Source organism: Mauremys reevesii, linkage group 6, assembly GCF_016161935.1.
Source record: "Mauremys reevesii isolate NIE-2019 linkage group 6, ASM1616193v1, whole genome shotgun sequence".
Classification (NCBI taxonomy): Eukaryota; Metazoa; Chordata; order Testudines; family Geoemydidae; genus Mauremys; species Mauremys reevesii.
In genome coordinates this window covers 90,214,613-90,227,762 of record NC_052628.1, presented here as the reverse complement: position 1 = coordinate 90,227,762, position 13,150 = coordinate 90,214,613, and the positions used below count along the sequence as shown (strand labels likewise).

Here is a 13,150-nt window from a genome sequence, read left to right as displayed (position 1 = left end):
GCCAGAAAAATCAGACCCTAATGAAAACAACTTTAAATCCCATGCCAGTCTCCCATCTTTTCTTCTTTGTTCTCTTCAGACCTACTTTGTAAGATGCACGCTTTTGAACCAAGGACTTTTTCCCAAGACCTCAAGTAAGTCTCTATCCATAGGCTGTGGCGACCTTAACCTGAGAGGAGACACAGCACTTCCACGGTTTACAGGAATATGAAGGTCTGCAAATCTGAACCAGTGGAAAAGGAAGTTCACAGGAGCAATGTGCCCTTCCTAAGGCCCTTAGGAGACTCCCGGGAATGGGGCTCCCAGCCTATTGGCTTCCTGCTGCACCACCATGTCATTTGCTAGTCACAGCTGCACTCCTGAGAGGCCATCTACTATTCTGCAGGAGGGGACCCCTGGCACTGTGCACCTCCTAAGGTGAACAGGAAGAGAAACCTGCTCAATTTCACAGGTGTGGGCTCTCCTCCTTAGGACAACTGGAGCATATGAAGAAACTGAGGGTGCCTTCTGCTTTTCCTTGCAGAGGAGACCCGGGAGCAGGTGAGAGTAGAAAGCAGGTGTAACATGCCTGGAATAGCTCACAACTGTGAGTGCCTACTTCAGGGCAGGCTGTCAAAAGCAGGGTAGATACCCCAAACTGGTGGTATGTTCTAGAATTAGATTTCACCAACCCAGTTCCAAATGTGAACTCCCAAAGTACTACGATAGTCTTAGAGGGTCCCCTTAGACACTCCAGTCTATCTTGCCATGCAGGCAAGCCGGACTGCGTGATAAATGGTCACTTATACCAAAAATCACAAAATATTTAGTCCCAAGAGACCAGTACTCACACAGGTCGATTTGCATCCTAGATCTCACACCAAAGACAACACCGATAGCCAATTCTATAATAAACTAACTAAAGGTTTGTAGCTAAGAAAAAGGAATAAAATTTATTGAGACATTCAAGCAGATAAAAATATATGCACAGGTGAGTCCCAGTCTATAATTTCAAAAGGTAGCAGAGATGTCGTTATCTGCCAGTTTCCCCAAAAGTCTTCTCGGGCTACCCAGAGTAACTCTGGAGAGTTCTGTCTTCTCGTTTGTTTATTGTGTCCTATTAGAATCCAAACAGTCTAGAGATAAGATTTTTTCCCCTTGTGATCATACTTATGGCTTCATCTCCCAGAAAAACAAGTTGACAGTTTGGCTACCACCTGGGCTCTGACTCTGATGAGAGAGGGGAATGCTTTTAGAGTCTTTGATCTCTGATCACCACACAAAATGTCCACTTGCTTTGAAATGTGCAGGAATTAGCACCTTCCTGTTACAGTCCTTCATTTGCATTACACGAGGCTTCTTTCTGTTTGACGAGTCACTTAGATAGAGGGTATCTATAATGTAAATGTTTGCTACTCTATTCTAACAGGATACAGGTAAATAACGACAATGCATGCAACCTCCCATTAGTTTTCATGAGGTTTAAACACCAAACATTCTAAAACATTTAACAGCCACTTTGATCTATACTAATACACAAATGAATTGGCCTGGCTTCCAGCTGTGAATTTGTCAGGTTTTAGCTGATGCTTATGGCCTGGGCCAGAGCTGGCACCAGTGTTACAAATGGCTCCTGCTTTGCATTGCACTAAGGAGTCCTAGGAGTGGTGCCTCATCTTTCCACTGTTGATACTCCCCTGTTACAAACCCATGTATGCTTCACCTTTCTGCTGAGCTTTTTAAAGCTCGAGAGCATCCCAGTATGTTCTGCATGACCCATGGGAACTTTCCAGTGTCTCCCTACCCATGCCGACTGACATTCCTATTGCAGCATCTAATAATTTTTTTAATTGGACCGTGAGCTTCCCAGATTTGGGTGTGTGCACTACTGCTCAACTAGATGAATCTAATCTGCCTCATTTTAGTTCTCTCAGTCAGCCCCTAGGATGTTCTAAACAAATAAATAAAAATTAGAAGAATTATCTTACCTTGATGGCTTACTTTTCAGAGGGGCTGAGCATTCAACCCCCCCTCCCCCTCCCGCTTTTGGACTTCAGAGAGAACTGTAAGTGATCAGCAATTCTGAAATAAGAAATCAGGCCATTATTTTAAATTTCATTTTTAAATGGTTGATGCAATTCACTGCCATTCTGGTGAAGCAATTCTCTTCTGTCCAGAGACCCCTTACTGAAAGCTGAAGTGGAAAGGACGCTTTTAGAGGATTTGGGGAGGATAAGGGGCAGGGTAAAATCATTAAGGTGGAAAGTGAAATTCCATTCATGCTGCCCTCCCTCACCGTACAGCATCAGTCTTCTTAAGCAACATTGGTTGCTTTCAACGCACAAAATATGACCAACCATTTTTACTGGTAGCATCAAAGAAACAACACCATAACAATTTTGTAATAATTAACTTATGATATATCCACAGAGGTATAATTTCTGTTTAATTTTATCACCTGCACATAAAACAAACAGGTCAATAAGTGCAAGGTGTTGTCACCATCAAAATTATTGCAGCAAATATTGTATGTGATCGGAAGGACAACCAGTTCTGTAGATGATCTGAATTACAGTCATTATCTTAGCGGTAGATAGAGGTCATAGACTATTCAATGGGTGTATTTACTTCCGTGTGTTATCTGAAAGATCTGCACACTTTAAACAGCCAGGAGAAGGAGGAATTATTTACCAATTTAGCAAAAAAGGACAGATAAATAAAAGGAATAGGATGCAAGTTAGAAAAGGAAAGTTTGGGCTGAATATCAGGAAAAGCTTCATATTAGTATCTATTAAATCCATTAGCTTGGGGGGGCGGGAAGCATCCCATGGGATATGGGGGAAGCACCAATACTGGAATATTTTAAACTGGACAAAACATTAGGTAAATGTACAATAAAGAACAATCCTGCACTAGCAGGGAACTGAACAAGTTGATTGAATAGATTATTAGATTGCATGTAACAATGTAGGTTAATAGGACAGTAGTAGCATTTTCCAGTTCTGAATGTCACATGGTTACTGTGCCAGGTACACCTACAGTTACACAGTTTAGGACAGCCCCATTATGGTTTTTTGAAGCTCCTAATTGTCTCACTGATCTCCACTCTTATCCTCGGGGTGTCAGCTAGTCAGTCTGCTGACTGTATCTGCAGCCATAATACAGCGTGGCATACCCCTTTGATGCCCAGATCACCACTTGCCCTGTGTCAGAGCTGGTCTAACTAGCCTAGGCATGCTCAACTTTTGCTATACCAAAGGCCAAGTTAGCAACCTTCCAGGAGCCCAGAAGCCACAACAAATATACATTTACATACAGGTTAAAATACAAAATAGATGTGTGCAAACCTCACCTTTGCTCTTCCTTGATGGAGCAATTGCTCCATGGTGAGGAAATTCTTGTTGCCTCCTCCACCTTGGTTTTTCACAAGAAAGGAGTGACCTGCATTAGACACCTGGCTCCAAGAGAGGATTCCTGGCTATGAATCCTGAATGGAGAATGATGTCTCCCTCCAGCCCAGAATTAGGCATCTAGCTGCCGGAGAGGGACGGAGCTTATGCCTCATCCCTCTTCTCAGCATTTCCTGCTGGCCAGTTAAGATGGTTCCCAGATCATTTTGCTGACTTCTTGGAATCCCATTTTCAGGTGCCTAGCTCTCCCTGTGCATTGTATAAGGAGCCTCATCACCTAACTCGGGGCTGCAAATTGCACTAAGCAGTAGCGCACCCAAAAGTTAGGTGTTGCAATGCAGAACAATGCAACATCTATGTTCCCCTTGTGAATCTAGCCCTCTATGTAGACATGTTCCTAGAACTATATTTGCCATAAACTAGCTTCTAGTCTGGGGCAGTGCTGTGTTTGGAGTCTTGTATAGCTATTGGTCTAGACACAACTGAGACAAACAGTGGTTTCTAAGCCTTTGAGGCCCTTCACAATTTAGCTCTGTCCTACTTAGCTGATCTACTATTTTACTGCAACACTAATCCCCACTTTCACTCTTCTGCTGTCGGCACCATTCACCCACCACCAGTCCTCAGCTCCCTGAAATCCCTCTGCAATGTTTCCAAACATCCCCTTATTAGTCTGGGAAAATGCCCTGGAAAATTCCGGTAAAGCCACTACCTTATCCACCTTATCACCTCTGCCATGATGCCAACGAAGCACTGCCAGGTGACAATGATGAGGTAGTAAATGAGTTGAGACTGCCTGCTTATTGTTTGAGAACTTGCTTGCTTTAACATTTCCTCATCTTCACCTCTTTGTCTCTTCCACCTGCTGTGTCTTGTGATAACATAGACTGTGAGCTGGGGTGCGGGGGGGAGGAGAAACTACACTTTTACTGGATATCTGTACAGTGCCAAGTACAAATGGGTTCTGTTCCTTGACTGGTGCTCCCAGGTGGCACTGCCATACAAATACATTCAAAATAGAGTCTCCTCTCTGTACCACCAACAGGATACTGAGCAACAAGGCAGAACATTCCACCACAGTGCTCTCATTGGTGTAGCATGGCCTGATGCCAGGACACAAAGGCCCAGATTTTGCAAGGTATTTAGGTGTTGCATTGCTCGGCCTTGTAAGGCCAAAGTGACGTAGACGGCAAAGGCCCATTTTCGAAAGTGACTTAGCCACGTAGGAGCCAAAGTCCCATTGAAAGTTAAAAAATCTGGGCCATAATACCAGGACACTACCCAAGGCTGATTGAAATCTGATGCCAGGACACTTAGTACCCAGAACTGATTAACACCACACCTAATCAGAGCAATGAATTCAATTTTACTGCATACGATAAGGGATGCAGGAGATGACATGTTATTTTTGTGATATTATTTATATTACCCCTTATAATACAGTGAAAACTTCTATTAGTGAGCTTGGCTTTGCCCCACCTCTTATAAACAGACTTTCACTCGGGCAGGAGAGGGCCCACCTAATAAGAGACCGCCCGTCCCCCTTCACCTACTAAGTGCAGTTGCAGGAGACACTCTCTGTGAGAGGCTAGATGGCCACATCTTCACTCCACTGGAATGTAGCAGTAGCAAGACTGTCTCCTTTTCACACTCGGATGGGTGCAATTGCAGGAAGACAAGGCTTCCGGGTTTCTTCTGCCATGGTATAGCGGCAACTTCTCTTCATCACCTCCTTTGATAGTCTCTTTGGAAGAATCTTTTAGCACCTTTCTGGTAGGCAATAATTGCTGCAATCCAAGGGTATTAACTGGAGTTGATTGGAACTAGCAAATGAATTTTCAAACAGACTGAACTGTCACGATAAGCCAATGTAAGGATATTGAAATACACATTCAGGAAATTCACTCCACTTCCTTATAGGCAGAATTCCACTGCAACTGAGTTAATTATGAGCAAGTTCCACTATGAACCTTTCAACTACACTAATGCAAATACCTAGCTGAACGCTATAAGAAATATGTAAGCAACATTCAGAAGATCAATGTATATTAGTTCATTCTTATCAAAAAAGTGGTAATTTATTTTTATTTCACAGGAAATAACTCAGATTCCAGTGCTAAGATCCTTATATCAACAATTAACAAGCAAGAACACTGCTTATGTATTTGTTGTATTCTATGTAGTAAATTTTGCTAAAATGTTTATTAAAATGTGTGAAAAACACAGTGTATCTTTACTGGAAAGTTAGCTTGAGTGATCTACACTTGAATTATTTCTCTGTTTGTCTAGCTTGAGTGAGAGCAGTCACATGGCAGAATAATACTTGAGTTGCTTTAATGCCCTGTATCCACACTGCCACTCTATTCACTTGTGCTGTCTGCTGTGGGCGCATCCCATCATTCTTAGCATTGCAGTAAACTGAGCCATGCTAGGAATTTTTTGCACTGTAACAACATGGAAGCACTTGTCTGTCCTGTCTGTGCACATGGGTGAAACTGGTGTTAGCCTGACACCGCAGCTGAATCAGTTCTAAGTTTGGCCTCAGTTCCACAAGTTTTTCCCACTGGTAGCAGGGTGAGCATCCAACTTGGAGGAACCTATACCAAACATGGGCTCCACTGCAACTCTCATTCTGACAACAGGAGGAAGCTACAGGGTGTGAGATGCAGTGGCAGGCATTTTGGCAGTGGCTTGACATCATGGGAAAAAGATGGTATGCTTTGTTAAGAAGAGCACATAAGCTGCATGCAGAACTGGAGAAGTGGTGACCATTGATGAAGTTTTTAGTGGGTGATGAAGCCCTCCTTATAATGACTGGCAGTTCTGGAGCAGGACCACAAGCTCAGAATAGTGGAACTACATTGTCATGCAGACCTGGGATCACTAGCAGTGGACGCAGAACTTCTGTGCAAGCAAGACTACATTCCTGGAGAAGTGTCAGGCTCTTCAGCACCAGGACACACAGGTGAGAGGAGGCCATAACAGTTCCAAAGCAGGTTGCTATTGCTATCTGGAATCTGGCTACCCCAGATTGTTACAGATCAGTTTGGTTTTGGCAAGTCAATTGTTGGTTCTGTGACGGAGGAGGTTTGCTGTACAATTATTACTTTGTTTCTTCTATGGGCAGTGAAGGTGATGTCCAGACTAGATGGACGGAATAGGAAGAGAGCAAGAAAATATGACTATGGGGAATTGTGGGAAGGCATTGGAGGACTGGCAGCACTCCAGTGACACTAGCCTGCATTCACGTTACTGAGTGGTCATGTTAGCTGGCCAATTGTGCCAACCAACAACCAACTTGAGTTAATAGCGCCACCGCACTTGAGTGTGGGGTTTTTGTGTGTGGATGGAGGTTGAGTTAACAGGAAGATTCGCATTATAACATGAGTTAACTTTGCAGTAAAAACTGGCCCCAACAGCTCTTTATGTGAATGCTTTGCTCTGTTAAGACAGGCTTTTGCCAACTTTTGCTGTGTGGTCCCTTTGGTATCACAGAAAATGAAAAGGTGACCAACATCAAAACACCTTCTCACAGTTGGTAGAAAAATCTGCCGCATTGACTTGTTTTGGGGCTGGTTCCATTGAATAGATGCACTGATACAGCAGAAGAGGGCTGAAAAGTAAATTTTTCACCAGAATGTATGGCAACTTTGTGACAAAATAAACAAATAAGCATATTATTTAGCAAGAACCCCTAGCAAAGTATTTGAGGTGGTGCCCACACAGGTAAAATACAATGCTAATAAGCAATCATAATTAAATCACTAAACAATACATGAATAGAGTCACAGGGTGAGATTGTGTGCTGTGCCTCCAGGAAGAGGTGAGACAAAGGTGACCTTTGTGCCTTTGGGGTCCTGGGCTGGTCAGATGGCAAAACAACCCAGAGTAATTTAGGAAGCCACAAGAGCTACTGTAATTTGTCACCCTACTTGGGCAGCCCATGGAGGTGTGCAGAATGGCCACATTGGCATGTACTATGACCCCTCCCCTATCCAATATGCCCCTTTCTCCCCACTGGGCATAGTCCCTGTGCCAGGACTTGTGAGGCTTTTATGACCCCTATATACAAGGGCAGCAGCATACAGGGGCTGTAGTGGAAGAAAGAATCACTCTCATAGACTTAAGTCCAGAAGGGATCCATATGATCATCTAGTGTGACAGGCCATCGAATTATACCCACTAATTCCTGCATTGAGCCCAGCGGTGGCTGAACTAAAGCCTATCTTTTAGAATGACGTCCAGTTTTGATTAAGGACGCTAAGCGGGAAAGAGTTGACTGCATTTTTTGGTATGGTATGGTTAATTCTCCTCCCCACTGAAAGACAAAGTGGCATTATTAAACAAATGGAGTTCTGATTATGGAGTTTGTTTTGCCATGTTAAATATTAGCCGGTATGCTCGTAGAGACAGGCACAATGAGCAACATTTTCAACAGTTTTGGTGGCCTAAATATGCAGATAGGTGCCCACTGCCATTTTCTAAAGCACCTGGATGATTTCAGTAGGTGTTAGGGGCCTAGAAGCTTTTGAAAATCCCACGAGGTGCCAATCTGCATCTTTACACACCTAAATACCTTTAAAAATAGGCTCCTAAGTCAAATAGTGCTGGGAGAAAGATGACAGAGTAAAGAAAAAATGATCAACATGGAGCTGAATTTGGGGAAGAGGAGAACCACCAAACTTACACCGCCCTTAGACTGTTTTGTTGAATTTGTGTAATTTTTATTGATCATCGATGTTCCTGGTGTGGAAACTAGAAAGTGAACTATAAGAAATGCCACAGTCATTTAACATTCAGTTGGAAAGAGTGAAAGAAAGAATTCATAATCAGTAGACACACATTTTTTTCTTCAAGCTTTTAACAGAGAATTAGGAACAATGGAGGTTTTTGTTTTGTTTTATTTTTTAAAGAAACCTTCAGTGCTAGAAAGCATTGCCCCAAAGCTGGCGAGGTTGGTGGTTTCTATTCAAACCCAAACCCTAATGTTTAACTCATTGAGAAGTACAGTATGCAACAATGGTTTTCAAAGCTTATACTGGCAAAGAAATGACACAGGAAGAATTTTTCCCTCCTCTTAAAGCAGCCTTATAATTATAAATTAATCCCTAAAGATATTATGGTGACTTCGATGAGTTAATGAGTATCGTATAACTGCCTGCTTCTCTTAATTGTCCAAAGGCCAGTTGATCCTGGAGTGCATAAAACCTTGACGAATGCAGATACGAAGCATAGCGGAGAGAGAAAGTGTGAGCGTGAGAGAGAAAGAACTAGATGCTGTGGTTAACCATGAAGATGCCAAAAAAGTTTTTCTCTCTCTTTCGTATCTTTGTGCTCTTAACTGGCTTCTCAATTATTTGCATGGGAGCCTTTTGCATTTCCACAGGCTCCTCTTTGTGCAGATGTGGGAATAATCTGCCCGTTGCTTATTCTCTGTTACCTTTGGGGTTCTTACTCCTTGTGACTGGGATTTTTTGGAGCATGTACCATGAAGTCAGAAAAAACAAAAACCTGTTCTATATTTTCCAGAGAAATCCCAGCCATAGAGAAACGCACATCAACACCATAGACAGGTACGTACTGCAATGTATGTGTGGGCAAACTGGGTGTTGCATTTTGTAAATGTATCCTCAAGGGAAATAAATGACATAGCATTATATCAAAGAAAAGTAACCTGCAGCTAGTCAAAGACTTTTCATTCTATTTGTATGGGCACAGAACAGGAGCCTGAACATTTCATATGCCGTGGATTGCAGTTAGGACAGTAACAGCAGCAGTTTAGGTGATACAATCAATGTACAGGATATATTCCTGAAAAACTATTCTTAGTGATTACACATACTGGGACAAATTCCTGGGGAAAACAGGCACAACTCCGTTGGCTTCAGTGGAATTACTCCAGGAGCACAGCTGGCCCAGTTGTATCACCGTCATAGACAACAGTGGCTGTGCCAGTGTTTTGGTATTGCTCCTCAGCACAGTCTTTCCAGGGAGGCCAAAACACTGGAATGATTCACAATTCCCTATATGGTCTATGCTTGAGGTTTCTGTGTAAATATCTGTGCTATTTCTGAGTGAAGTCTGATGCTTTTCAATAGACAGTTTCTTAAACTGGTTGGCCCTAGGCCTGGCAAAGTTTGTAATGGGGTCTTTGGATACAAATGACTCTTGCTGTCTGTTGTGGTAACACCAATATAAACACTGACAATAGGTTCTGTAACAGCTCTATAAATACATCGCATCACAAACCCTGGTTAGATAACCAGGACAATATGGATGACACTTAAAAATTTGTGGAGAGCGGAAAATAATCACCATGCAATCAACTTTGGCAGGAAATATACTCCCTTTTCAAATCCGAGTGCCCTTTAGGACAGCTGCTGCACTATAGACAATCGGTGGATGATATTTGCATGACAGTCAGGAAACCTTGTCAATTAAATTCACTTTTGAGGCTGAGGCTGATATTTAAAATTATTTTAATGGCACACTTTAGAGAAAGTCACAGGGTGCTAGATCAGTAAATCTGTTTCATATGTTTCCAGCTGATCTATTCCTTCTTAACCAGATTTCATGATTTCAGTTTATATTTTAAACCTCAGATAAACTGTGACAAGGTGACAAAAGCAAACATATCTAACCAGGCCCAGCTCATATAAATCTCTTCTAACTAGTGACTCTTTTTGGTATGATTATTTTTCAGGCCTGATTTCTACCCTCCGTGCTATGAAGATAGCACTGATCCGGGAAAGCAGACTTTCCCAATACCACTCTCCCTTTCAGCAGGAGACAAAGAGATCTACAACATCCCTCCTCCACTGTATACTGAAAGCAGCATGGAATTCATAGATGAAACCAGCCTTCAGGAGGAACAACCACCATCATACGAAATGTCTGTGCAGCAGCAGCAGCAGCCAACAGCCGAGCATGACTCAAATACAGAAGGAGTCTCAGGCTCTTGTCATGCACCCATGCCAGGAGTCAGTTGCTAATAATATGAACTCTGAAGGGACTTTAAAGGGACCAAAGCATGTCAGTTATTCCAAGACAAAGTCAATGATTAAGACACTGACTATGCAAAGTGGTGTTGGAAAAGACACGGGACAGTGCTATATAATACTACTGTAATATACTAATGGGTGCAACAGTTGCCTGGGGACAGCATTAACCACAATCCATTCACGTGGCATTAGAGAGGTTGTTTGAGGAGGTTCCCAGCATTTTAAAACAAGAACAGCATTCTCTGGCCTTTAAAGAGTTTGCTAATGATATTAAGTATAACCCATAATTGTTGGCTCAAGCCAACATAAGAGCAGCTTGTTTTCACGTTTCAATATTTCACTATAACCACACAAAAAAGTCAGTACCAAATACATTCATTCTACTCTGTTCAATATCTCTAGATGATCTGTTTATGAAAGATTTTTTCATACCAAATATCCAACTGGCTAATTTCATTTTCATAGCCAGTATTTCATTTTCTGCTCACGTCAGCGCATCAAGATCTTGAGCGAAAACGCCCTTGATATACAAATGACTGTACTGTACCTTGATACACTGGCTACCAATGTACAGAAGCCATTATTTTTTACACTAGAAGGAAAATGTTAGTGCTGCTGCTTAATGTACCTCTATTTATTAATTTTAATCTCTTTCTCGCATTTCATCTTTTGGTGCAAGTCCCCATCTGTTTTTCCATTAATATTTGCTGATCTGGAAGACCTGTTAATTCATTAGCTAATAGTTGGGGTTTTGTGTCTGTTGTTTTGTAACAGTTGAGTATTTTTCTACCATGAGTGTTTGGAGATAACTGCTTTACTTTGTGTTATTAGCTGATACTTTGACATTGCATTGAATTCATCTGTTTATTTCAATAAATTTTTTCAAACCACATCTGAACTAGAAATGAGGTTTCCGTACTTCTAGGTGGATACAACACCCAATCTGAGCTCAGTCATTGCTGCACACTGATGAGGCAACCCCAGTTTCATAGCACAGCTCCTGACAAAATAACTCAGATTGTTTGCAGACAAAAGCCTTCTGTGAACCATTTCTTTAGGCATGGTCTTCATAGCTATAAAGTTAGCTGCTTCCATTGCACTGTTCACAAACTCAGTGCCAAAGAAGCAAGGCTCTATTTGGCCCTGATCCTGCAATACTGAGTTCAACTGGAGTTTTGCCCTCTATGACGACAACATGGCCAGGATGAGATGCTTTATCAATCTTTCTTTATGCTCACGTATCAGAAGAGGCAAGAGTAGCCTGGATACAAATCATTGTAGAAACTTAAAACATGGGGGAAAATCAACTGCAAGATAAATCAGTTCTTCCTCCTCAAGGATTATATTCTGATTTGAAATATAGCCTTTCCCTTGGTGGGAGAAGAAGGGAAATGGAGGATGCGACTGAGGGGAATGACAAAGAAATGGGAGGTGAGACATGTTTTCCTTTGGGGTAGAAGTAGTAGGGAGGGGAAGACAGTGTGCCCAGAAAAAGAGGAGAGGGAAGAGAAGAACATAAGGTTAAAAATGGAAATAATTATACAGGAAATGACACATTAAAAGAGGTAGAGTTAAAGGACAGAAAAAAAGGAAAAACAATGGAGAGAAAGAATAAACACATTCAAAAGAAAAGAATGACAGGATAAAACCCCTATAATTGGAGAGATGGAGATAGACAAACTGGATCCATGTAAGAATATTTTTAAATGATTAAAAAGCTGCACATTCTAAAGAAAGAGGGAGAATAAAAACCAGGAGAAATGGGAACCCTTACATGTTATTTCAAAAGCAGTTAAAGGGAGGGTTTCCTCTGTGAAGTGACCATGGTAAATGACACCTTTTTACTCAAGACACCTGCTTCCTGAATGTAATCAGAATTGGAACAGCTGGCTTTAGTGACAAAGATATGTTTTTACTGCTTTTTAGTCATGTTCATACTGCAGGACACTGACAACAGTGGGGTTGGATATGTGTTGCTGAGGGAAGACATTCATTAAATGTGAGGCAAGATTCAAGTTTGATTCTCAACCCTAGGTTGAGCATGCAGGGCTGACAGTTAGAAAAACTGCCTGAGTAAAATCCTGGTTCCATTGAAGTCAACAGGAGTATTGTTATTGACTTCAGTGGGTCAGGATTTGACACTCGCCCCCTCCCTTTTTTTTTTTTTTACTTTTGAATTGAGCACATTTGACCTGGAAATCAGTGAAAAACACACATGGAAGCCCAGAATGCCATTTTCAGTGTCACTTTTCAGAATGGCACACTGTAATTCAATTATTGACTCACTTCTGCTGGAGCTCATGAAGAATTGCACCATTTTTATGTACACCCCCCCCACCTCCGCCCCCCCATTGGATCATAAAGTGGATGGTTAGAATACTGGAAAGTACATATTTATCGATATGTTCCTGGTTCAAAGTGCCCAGCTGAAACAGGCCCGACTTCTAAGTTCCCTTTTATCTGAATACAGGAATAATCCCTTTATCTAGGACAGTGGTTTTCAACCTTTTTTTTTTCATTTGCAAACCCATATAACATTTCAAATGGAGGTGCGGACCCCTTTGGAAATCTTAGACATAGTCTGTAGACCCCCAGGGGTCCATGGACTACAGGTTGAAAACCACTGATCTAGGTTTGATAGGCAGATGAAACTCCATGTGAACAAGGCTTCAGATAAATGGTGGCTTCTTTGAGAGAGCCAAACTAGGGGTCCACAGCCCCACGGGGTGGGGAGGACATGCCAGCTGGCCACCAGTTCTG

At 42.0% G+C, this 13,150-nt stretch overlaps 1 protein-coding gene across 1 annotated transcript in view; it reads left to right on the top strand.

Moving 5' to 3' along the window:
* TMEM252 (transmembrane protein 252) overlaps nucleotides 1-11,132 on the top strand; it is a 34,243-nt gene extending 23,111 nt beyond the window's left edge. Inside the window, exons 2-3 of the mRNA XM_039542790.1 lie at nucleotides 8,919-8,962; nucleotides 10,093-11,132. Coding sequence (XP_039398724.1) covers nucleotides 8,919-8,962; nucleotides 10,093-10,381 — 333 coding nt within the window. The 3' untranslated portion in view covers nucleotides 10,382-11,132. The remainder of the gene's footprint in view (nucleotides 1-8,918; nucleotides 8,963-10,092) is intronic.
* The last annotated feature ends 2,018 nt before the right edge of the window (nucleotides 11,133-13,150 follow it).